Source organism: Mytilus californianus, unplaced genomic scaffold (genome assembly GCF_021869535.1).
Source record: "Mytilus californianus isolate M0D057914Y unplaced genomic scaffold, xbMytCali1.0.p SCAF_1, whole genome shotgun sequence".
Taxonomy (NCBI): Eukaryota; Metazoa; Mollusca; class Bivalvia; order Mytilida; family Mytilidae; genus Mytilus; species Mytilus californianus.
The window spans coordinates 76,770,928-76,782,449 of NW_026262581.1; the positions used below are offsets into that span (position 1 = coordinate 76,770,928).

Here is an 11,522-nt window from a genome sequence, read left to right on the forward strand (position 1 = left end):
TTTGTAAAAATCGTAGTAAAAATAGCGTCAAAAAATGTTCATTCATGAAATATTTTAAACACGGTATTTACTTTCTCTTCAACCGGAGGACGGGAGGAAACCCCTGAAACTGGGATTATTGTACTCCCATCGGGAGGTACACATATATGGATCTCATGCATGTCTGGGGAATACAGATAAAAGCATAACGTAGAAACTGCTGTCTCGTGTAGATGTGTATTGATTTTAATTTCTGTGCAGCGCAGATCCGCGAAGTAGTGTTTGTGATAGCTATTTTCAAAATGAAGTTGAATTCATTTGAATTATTGATGAACATTCAGTACATTTTAATTCAAGCTGTAAGCTAATCAAAATAGAAGTAACTCAAAATTTCAAAAGCATCTTCCTAGAATTAGTATTCAAACACTAGTACTACATTATCTAGGAGTAGAACACACATCCTATAGTAAGATAGTCTGTCCAAATTCCGGTTTGAGGCCGATGCCTTAGGAAAGTATATTGCTATAGCAAACTTTCCAAAAACCAAACATACACACACAAATGTAATTATTTATACTTATTTAATCTTCTCCAACTCATTCACATTTCATATTTAATAAAAGAACATTACATTGTATGTAAAAACAAAATACTGCAACATGTTATATTTATCACATTTTTCCAAATTGGAAAGTACAGAACATTAAAACATCATAATCTTTTGGCTTCGTGTGCTCTTTTTATAAATTCAGCCTTTTCTGTTTGCATAACATAATTCATATCCTGAAAGAAGAAAGAGATACATGTACAACAACAATTATTCATTGATAACTATATCTATTCTTTCCAAGTATGTGATACAAGTTTCAAAATTTAATTGCTGGTATTGTAACTTCATAAATGTTTAATATGTTTTACTAATGAGAAAAACACTACAGGATTAGTATCACGTTGCCCCCTTATCAGTATACAATGAAGATTCTTTCCTTAATTATTTCTATATATTAATTTTTTATGCGCCACCTACGATAGTAGAAGGGGCATTATGTTTTCTGGTCTGTGTGTCCGTTCGTTCGTCTGTCTGTCCTTCTGTCCCACTTCAGGTTAAAGTTTTTGGTCAATGGTAGTTTTTGATAAAGTTGAAGTCCAATCAACTTGAAACATAGTACACATGTTCCCTATGATATGATCTAATGCCAAATTAGAGTTTTGACCCCAATTTCACGGTCCACTGAACATAGAAAATGAGAGTGCGAGTGGGGCATCTGTCTACTATGGACACATTCTTGTTTAATTATGAATTTGAAGTTTCAGTGATAAAGAAATCTGAAAAATTTTCAGAATCAAGAACGTGCATTATTGCAGAATGAAATTGTTTAAGCTAAGGCATGCAGTTCCAGAGAAAAATAAATGGGGAATTTGTCCATGGGACACAGATGATGCCCCCGCTTGCATATCATATAAAGTTATAAAGGGACATAACTGAAGAACGGTAAAAGTAACACTACCCAAATTTGTACTTGATCTGAGTTTTGTGGTAATAAGTATTGTGTATAAGTTTCATAACATTTGGTTGAGACAAACTAAAGTTAGAGAATGAAAATGAAAAATTCAGCAATTTTTCCATTTGTAAAGCAGCATAACTCTAGAACGGTTAAAGTGACACCACCAAAATTCAAACTTGAACTGTATTTTGTGGTCATAAGCATTGGGTATAAGTTTCATAACATTTGGTTTAGGCAAAATAAAGTAAGAGAACGGAAACCAACTTTGGGATGTACATATGGACAGACGTACGGACGAACAAGGGTAAAACGATACGGCGGGGGCATAAAAATTACAATATGCTTCAATTGGAAGAATTTGAGAACTGACCAATCAGTATTTGGTTCAGAGTAGCCATGCAGTTTTAAAGACAATATAATGTTATTTTCCTATAATTTTCAATGGTCATGTGACTGTATTCAAGAAATGCATGCCACCCAATCAAGACCTACATAAAGCATTATCATAAAAGGCCTAACCATCATCATTCCTATGAAGTTATAAAGAGAAGAAAAATTTAGAATCTGACTCATCAGAATCAAGAATTTCTCTGGCATCCATGTCTATATCAATAAAAAAAGAACAGAGTAGTATGTATATAATAACTTATTTACAGTATTTCTGTGGAGCTTGGTTCAAACTTGACTAATGCAGTATCAAAAGAGTTGATGAAAATGTTATCATACCGACCTATCCCCACCTATCTTTTTATTTGTAGAAGTATCTCCTATTATTAATTTAAGTTTAATTCAGGACTGCTACGGTATACATGTACATATAGACCGTAAAGTTACAACACATCTGAGGCAGTGCACATAAATCAAAGCATGAACATAAGAACTTACCCCTGATTGTTCTCTAAGAATTTTTTCTTTTTCTTTTTTCACCAATTCATCCAAATCCTAGAATGTTAGAAAGAAACTGCATACATTTTTCTATTACAATCTGAAAGAAGGGGTTGGATACGGCACTACATAGAAAGAGTGGTTCAATTAAAATGCAGGAAAAAGTATACAAATATAGGAAACTTCATGGAAATTACCATATGTCAAAGTAGTGATATTTTTCATTATGACAGTTACTGGAGATATATGTATAAGAAATGAATTCTAACTATCCAAAGGAGTGTTTAAAATACAGTGGGAGTTTTTAATGACCTTGACCCTATTTACTGGTGTTTATCGATCCATATGAGCATGCTCACCATGGCCAATACAGGACGTCAATCATACCACATCTTCTTAATTTCATACTGATAGGGTTGGAAGATATTAAAGGTTATAATGACCTTGACCATCATTACAAGTCTGGCATGGTCCAAATGTATGGTTAAATGACTTTTTTTAATCAGTCTAGCAGGGTAAGACAGTAAATACACAACGGCAGTGCTGAATAGCTTTTATGACCAAATACAAATATGGCACAATGGCATTCAGCCATTGTTTATAAATATATACAATGAGTGTTCAATGACCTTGCCCATCAAAACAAATCTGGCAGGGTTGGACAGTAAAGGATATCGTAGTCTGATAGGGTGGAAAGGTAAAGGTAAATGTCATTTACTACCAAATAATGTTTTGCACAGTCATATTGGAAATATACAAGAGGTGAGATTAATGACCTTGATCTCCCTTACAAGTCTTTCATAGCTGTACTGTAAAAACCATAATGGGTGTATTTAATGACATTGATTATAAATCTGACAGGGGGAGGGTTCAGATTTCAAAGAAAGTTAAATATTTCAACATGTAATTGTTCTAGCCTTTACAGTTAAAACTGGGCGACAAAAGAGGAATAATTATATTTTAGAATTTTTGTTACCAGTGACAAACATATTCCAAATTGTCATACTTTCTCAGCACTAGTTTGCTTGTCAATGTCTTTGAGTACAGTTGTGACAAGAACTAATTAGAAAATATAAAAAGGAATGTTTAAAGTCAATGAAAATGTATTAAATAAATATTTATCGGTATTGTTACACAATCTTTTAGACTCATATATATAAATATATATATATATATATCTTACATGTGTGTCGTTTGGGGAATTAGGTGTTGATAAAAGATCCCTAATGTTTTCTGTTAAATTTATTCAGTCACTCATGGCTCAGGGCAATTTAGAGATTGAGATTTTTATACACGATATATAATTGAAGACTGTATGTTGACCTCTAAATGCCTAAAAAATGTCTAATGACTTGTACATTAAATGAACAGTTTTTTGTGTTGTTGGGTTTGCAGTTGCCTTTATTTATACTTGCATCGCTGGACTGAATATACAAAAGGTGTGTTTAACTTACTAGCTTGACCTTACATACTGTTTCATACAGGTCTAGCATGGTACATTGTAGGATTTTAAATATACAACGATGTGTTTAACTACCTTGACTACACATACAGCCCAGGTCTGACATGGTAAGACTGTAAATATACAAAGGTGTGTTTTACATTGACCACAGATAGAGGTCTGGTATAGTAAGACTGACATTGTAAATATTAATATACAAAAGGTATGATTTACTATCTTTCCCATTGATACAGGTCTTGTCACTCTTGTGTGTGGTAGACTGTACCTCTAATGGCTTGTACATTAAATGAACAGTTTGAGATCGTAGACTGTACTTCTAATGACTTGTACATTAAATGAACAGTTTGAGATCCAGCTGTGTATATGGTAGACATATACACCTTATCGCTATTCCCGGCTGACCCGAGAATCTGTCCCGCTTGAACTTTTGACATCATACAACAATCACTTCTCCTTTGTGGCGTCAGATATTTTGTATTGCGACGTCAAAATTTTACGGTAACCTGTGTGATGTCCAGTAATGGCGGACAAATAGCGATAAGGTGTATTGTAATGCCGTCCACCCCTCTTTTTGAATATGCTCTGTAATTAAGTACAAATAATAATACGGAGATGTCTGTGAGATGATATGCTATGCAAATGAGTCTATTTAATATGCTGATTGTATTAATATTGATTATCAAGATTTAATTCTATTGTGTTTCAAATGATGTTATGATTGGAATTTACTCGCCGTGACAAATTTGCAAGTTTGATCCTGGAGTGCCGGTACCTTTATTTCTGTTGTTTTATTTGAGATATTAACCTTTTTACATGTGTTCCTAAGTTATCCTGTATGTGTAATAACTTTCACGATGAATAAATATGTTGGTTCTTATTGATATTAAGCTGGAAAACATCTTTATTTACATAAAACTTCCAATGTTTATATTTTGATTTGCCATTTTGGGAATTTCCCTAAACAGAGAGATGACTGCTGATTGGCCCAACACATGTAAAAGCGTCTGTGATTAGCTGACAGTCAAATAAAACTGAAATGATCAACTACGGAGAGCAGTGATTGTTTGTGGTTTGAAAATGAAAGTTATGAAGCGCCAAACTTGAAATAATCGGCGACTTTCTAGTTGCAAATTGTTGGGTGATTTTTTTCTATGTGTAAATAGTTGGTGACTTCGCTAGGTGCAAATGGTTGGGTGACTTTGCTAGGTGCAAATGGTCGGTGAATTTTCTAGGTGTAAATAGTCGGTGACTTATTTGGGTGTAAATACTTGGTGACAATTTAGGGTGTAAATTGTACCAATATTTCAAGTAGTTATTTGAAATAGATGTTGTTGATTTAAGGCTACATACTTTTACAAGTGTTCTTTTATTGAAGCACCTTTGTAAGCCTGTTCGAGCTATACGCTACCTCAGTAGTTTGGAAATTAGTTGTAGTTAACAGAGTGGTGACTCTGGATTGTTGTATATATGATTAATATATATATATAGATTAAATAAGATAGACCAACCATAACCTGGAACCCAACCAGACAAATGACAGAGCCTGTCCAGCCAGATTATCCGCGTTTATAATTGTCAAATAAATAATCAAAACTGTTATATATGCTATTTCTTTTATTTCTCAATCATATATACAATAGATAGACCTGTAGAACATAGGTTAAACGAAGCTGTAAAGTGGGTTGGTTCGACGGTATTCCAATTAGACGTCGGCCCTACATTTTACAGTAATAAATCATACCAGTTAAGAAATCCCTTTTCTATGTAACCTGTGATCTCTGGTGGCCGACTCTAACACCAGGGAGGCAGCGTTATAATATAACTTAAATTGTACCTCTAATGGTTTGTACATTAAATGAACAGTTTGAGATCCAGCTGTGTATGATAGACTGTACCTCTAATGGCTTGTACATTAAATTAACAGTTTGAGATCGTAGACTGTACCTCTATTGGCTTGTACATTAAATGAACAGTTTGAGATCGTAGACTGTACTTCTAATGGCTTGTACATTAAATGAACAGTTTGAGATCGTAGACTGTACCTCTAATGGCTTGTACATTAAATGAACAGTTTGAGATCCAGCTGTGTATGGTAGACATATAACTTAAATTGTACCTTTAATGGCTTGTACATTAAATAAACAGTTTGAGATCCAGCTGTGTATAGTAGACATATAACGTAAATTGTACCTCTAATGGCTTGTACATTAAATAAACAGTTTGAGATCCAGCTGTGTATGGTAGACATATAACTTAAATTGTACCTCTAATGGTTTGTACATTAAATGAACAGTTTGAGATCCAGCTGCCATCGACACCAACATTACAGCTACTCCTTTGAGGTAGGTACTCCATGATACTCCAGCTGGCATGTTTATCTTAATCCAGATAATTTTCTGTCTAGTTCCACTTCTTCGAGTGCTAATTTATGTGCTTGATTTTTCTTAAAAACTGAATCTGAAAATCAACAAATAGTACCGTACATTAAAAAAGCCATTATACTACACAATCATTGACGGTCGAGTAAAGCCAAGTGATAGACAGGAAAGCGACTACCTAGCCCCAGTCGCTCACTAGCGTCAGCCCTGCAATGTGCATAAGATAAAGCAGTCCACATGGGATGTTGGTTTACATGGTTGCAAAGATTAAAAGTTTCATTTGATCTATAATATAACATGTATTCAAAATCCCATTAAAACTTTAATATATTTCCACAAATAAAAAGCAAAATACTATGTATCTAGAAACTTTTCTTATACTCAACTGAACATGTTGTGAAACTACTCCATCGGACAATGTCTGAAAATAATTATCTTCGTGATCTTACGGTTATTTCAGAAAAAAAGCTATTCTTTTTTCATTTAAGGGCAACAATATGAAAGCTATCCTACATTGATATTTCTTTGATATTTTAACTTACAATGACTTAATGTCAATTTCAATATGGTTTCTCAAATTTGCAAAGAAAAATGTATCCACATAACTTTTCTTTTGAGATTATAATTAAGTTTGATTTTGGCATGATTGAGGTAAATAAGCAAGATTTCTTCTTTTAATACAAGGGGCCTCGGTGGCCGAGTGGTCTAAGTAGTTACTACTGTAATCACTAGCCAGTCAACACTGAGGTTGTGAGTTCGAACCCCGCTCATGCGGGTGCACTCGACTCCAATCTTAATTGACTAGGATTGTCAGTTTTCCTATTGAAGGTTGGTGGTTTTCTCCGGGCACTCTGGCTTCCTCCACCAATAAAAACTGGCCGCCACGAAATAGCCCAAAGCGGTGCTTAAAAGTGGCGTTAAAACATCAAAAAAATTTTAAAAAATCTTTTAATACAAACAAACTTTATGAAAAAATGCACAACTTTCAAACAAAAATAGATATTTTCATTTTTATTTTTTGTAAAGGAATGGTTGATAGGCTAATTATAAGTTAGTTAAAAGTTGAATATTAATTGAAATGCTATAAAATTATTTTGAATAATGGAATTATTGGTGACAAAATGCTGTAGACAATTTTCATTCATAGATGTATAATATATAAACACTGATAAGAAAAAGTTTAATTGATTTTCTGTTTGAAAATTTTGAACATAACATTCCTGAAACAGTACACAAACCATTGCACAAGAAAAAGGGTTCAATATGCTTGTTTTTTATGCTATTAAGCAGAAAACTTTTTAGAGATCAAATTTCCCTATTTTACACTAAATTACATGAGGGATGGGCATTCTTACTGTCAAAAGTAATTGATTAAAACCAATTACAAGATTTTTGTGTAATCGATTACTCTGATTTTGGTATTTGATCAATTTAAATGTAAAACATTATCAAAACTAATTACATTACTTTTCGATTACTATCAATTACATGTGCACAAAATTAAAAAAAAAATATCTTAAAGAAGTTAATTATAATTTTTTGGCTGCTCAATACATGTATAGTGGAAATTAAAAAAAATAAGTTAAGCAACATTTAATGTATTGTTTCCAATTTTATGTTGATAACAGTTGTTTTATATGGAAGCTTGTACTGAGGATCCAAAATATATAATGACTCTTCAAATATGAGTTTTCAAGAAGAGAGAGTGGGGATTTGAGTTCTTGCAATGACAGCTGTGACCAATGTATCACTCAGTTCTTTCTAATGACAGCTGTGACCAATGCATCAGTCAGTTCTTTCTATTGACAGCTGTGATCAATGCATCAGTCAGTTCTTTCTAAAGACAGCTGTGACCAATGCATCACTCAGTTCTTTCTAATGACAGCTGTGACCAATGCATCAGTCAGTTCTTTCTAATGACAGCTGTGATCAATTAATGCATCAGTCAGTTCTTTCTATTGACAGCTGTGACCAATGCATCAGTCAGTTCTTTCTAATGACAGCTGTGACCAATGCATCAGTCAGTTCTTTCTAATGACAGCTGTGACCAATGCATCAGTCAGTTCTTTCTATTGACAGCTGTGATCAATGCATCAGTCAGTTCTTTCTAAAGACAGCTGTGACCAATGCATCAGTCAGTTCTTTCTAATGACAGCTGTGACCAATGCATCAGTCAGTTCTTTCTATTGACAGCTGTGATCAATGCATCAGTCAGTTCTTTCTAATGATTGTTGTGACCAATGCATCAGTCAGTTCTTTCTAATGACAGCTGTGACCAATGCATCAGTCAGTTCTTTCTATTGACAGCTGTGACCATTGCATCATTCAGTTCTTTCTAATGATAGCTGTGACCAATGCATCAGTCAGTTCTTTCTATTGAAAGCTGTGACCAATACATCAGTCAGTTCTTTCTATTGAAAGCTGTGACCAATGCATTAGTCAGTTCTTTCTAATGATAGCTGTGACCAATGCATCAGTCAGTTCTTTCTATTGCAAGCTGTGACCAATGCATTAGTCAGTTCTTTACAATGACACCTGTGACCAATGCATCAGTCAATTCTTTCTAATGACAGCTGTGACCAATGCATCAGTCAGTTCTTTCTATTTTGGGTCATACATGTATGCTCCATATTTTGTTTTTCTATTCTCATTATTGACAGACATGACAGACATATTGATTTGTATTACAGTGTTTAGAGTTTCCTCTGATTTTTTTCTTCTAAAAAGTATGAATATTAATTTGTCTAACTTTCTTTTATTGATGGAAATTTCAAATGAATTACATGCATGGATTTATTATTTTATTTGGATAATCTCCTTAATTACAGGTTACAAAAATGTCCATATCATTTCATTTCCACACATACACAATGTACATGTTACCATATTTTATTTGTGTCAATAATACAAGTAAACAGTATGAATAACAAGAGGCTCCTTCACAGTTGAGTGCTTCAAAAAACTCACCTCAGATAAAAATGTGCCATTTTGATATTTATTTTTACCTTTATTGCAATCATTTATGTTTTACCCAATTGTAAATATTATTTTGTGATATTTTGAAGATCTTGTATTAATGATCATATTTACTGTTTACAGTTTATACCTAACGATTAATGTAAGATAATTGACAAAATAGGTAAAAAATCCTCATTTAAGGGCAATAAATCCAAGAAGCAGTTTGACAATTTGGCCATTTTGACTTACTTGTAGATCTTATTATGCTGATAATTTTTCCTATTTAAAGTTTCTTTCTATCTACTATCATGACTATATCTTTTTGACAAAAATGCAAAAAATTGCGGAAATAACTCCTATAGGACTGGAGGCAGCTGACAATTTCTGCCATGTTGACTTTATTGTAGATCTGTGCTGAACATTTTTTTCATCTACTTTTTCATCTATTGACTTATCTATAGAATTTACAGGGCTGCCAAGTCTCATGCATATTTAGCGCGATACTCACACATTTTCATGCTTATTTGGCGACATTTTCCTTTGATCTATTGTTTTTTTCTCTTTGATCTATACAATTTTAGCCAAATCTCATGCATTTGCTTCATGAAAAGTTGGCAGAACTGAATTTATATTTTGCTAAACATATATGTTATATATTGTTCCTGTCTATCATGTCTATTTATAATAGTTTTTTGTAAAAGAAAATCATGATATGAAAATTATTATTCAAGGATAATAACTCCTTCAAGGAGTCAGTTGACAATTTGAATTTTCAGCCATGTCAACTTATTTGTAGGAGGTCTAATTGTGCTTTACATATTTGGCTTTTTACAATTTCTCTTGATCTTTTATATATTGTAGCTTCTGAAAAAATGTCAAAATGTGAATGATGTGTAAAATCCATCTTTCATGTTCAATATATTAAAAAAAGTAATACATGGTACACATGGTACATGTAATAACTCCTAAAACGGGTCAATTGAGGATTTCTGTTATGCAGACTTATAATATTTGAAGATCTTACTGTTCAGGTAATGTTTACTGATTAAAATTCATCTCTACCTATTCTAGATTTATACAAAGATAATAACCAAAAATTACTCCAAAAAGGTAGTCCAATTTTTCTAAAAATCCAGATAGACCTTGACCTGCTATTTATTTAAAACTTGACCTGCTGATTATTTAGACCTTTTGTCAGTTTGTCCTTTCTGATTTACTATTTTTGCAAATGTAAGCCAAAAAACTGAAATTTGCTTAAGGTGTCAGACCACCAATTCAAAATCCCTATCTATTCAACTAAATTTTCTTAAGTTTAACTTCATAGAAACCAGGTATATCCTGAAACCAATGTTAAAAGTCTTGTAAGGAAGAACTACCGTTTGGAAGCCAAGTACTACTAAAAATCACCCCTGGTTTTCTGGAAATCTTTAATTAGTATACTATGGAGCACATTAATCCTCAATATTTTTAATACAAACTCATGGACAGGTAAATTTTAGCTCAAAATTAATGGTCTAAATATTCTTCTCTTTCACCAAAAGTTTCATTTCTTCAAATTTGTTGGTTAGTTTAAGCAAACAATGATTTCAAAAGCAATATTTTTAAATTTTGTCAGGGAGGGACTACATTTACAAATACCTTCTAAATTGGAGTGGGTGAATTGGTGGTCTGCAGACACCTTAAAAGGGGGTCTCATTGGGGGGTTCTGATCCTGGATCCCACTTACTGATTTGTCAGATTCCCGTATCCCGCTTACACTATGTACGTAAGCAATTCTCATTTTTTTGTAAATTCCTGTGTCCCGCTAGACTTCATTTTCTGTTTTCACTGCACAATAATTTGACTTTCACGTGTCACGCTTACAAAAAATCAGCAATCCCAGGTCACGCTTAGACCCCAATGAGACCCACTTAAAATTGACGTTTCATTTTCAGGGGATATTACTCCAAAATTAGATTGTCTGAATTTCTGAAAATTCAATGGATAGACCTTGACTTGGACGGAGCTGAAAATGTTAAAAGGTTTCCTATTTTATTATCGGCTTATTTAGCAGTTTTAAAACGCTCAGATAACTTACAAAAATTTGCTTCTTTCACCCTCCAATTTATCATAGCAAATTCGAGTGCCGCCCCTAAGCAAAATCCCACTGGTATTATAACTCTATAAGTTCCTAATTTCTTTCCTGGTAATTTTGACAATAGTTTGGCAAATTTCCTGCTAAAAAATACCATCTCAAAAAAGTTTCATGTCAATGTCATATTTCGTCAGTTTTAATCTAATGGGCGCAGCCATTTTAGTATTTTACCAAAGCATATTTTGTGTAAAGTTAGGTGGTTGGTCAAATTTCTCTGTTCT

At 33.2% G+C, this 11,522-nt stretch overlaps 1 protein-coding gene across 1 annotated transcript; it reads right to left on the reverse strand.

The window, feature by feature from the left end:
• Positions 1-543: 543 nt before the first annotated feature.
• LOC127707788 (protein brawnin-like) lies at positions 544-11,490 on the reverse strand. Its single transcript, XM_052212557.1, has 4 exons — positions 11,245-11,490; positions 6,096-6,288; positions 2,370-2,426; positions 544-762 (listed from the first exon to the last, which is right to left on the reverse strand). The coding sequence occupies exons 2-4, from the start codon at positions 6,201-6,203 to the stop codon at positions 691-693; spliced, it is 237 nt and encodes a 78-aa protein (XP_052068517.1). The 5' UTR covers positions 6,204-6,288; positions 11,245-11,490; the 3' UTR covers positions 544-690.
• Between the last annotated feature and the right edge of the window lie 32 nt (positions 11,491-11,522).

Bases quoted from the DNA above. Each gene is read 5' to 3' on its own strand.
- LOC127707788 (XM_052212557.1), bottom strand. From the start codon at position 6,203: ATGCCAGCTGGAGTATCATGGAGTACCTACCTCAAAGGAGTAGCTGTA. The intron at 2,427-6,095 runs GTACAATTTAAG...CTAACATTCTAG, and splicing joins TAATGTACAAACCATTAGAG to GATTTGGATGAATTGGTGAA. The intron at 763-2,369 runs GTAAGTTCTTAT...TTCTTCTTTCAG, and splicing joins TTCTTAGAGAACAATCAGGG to GATATGAATTATGTTATGCA.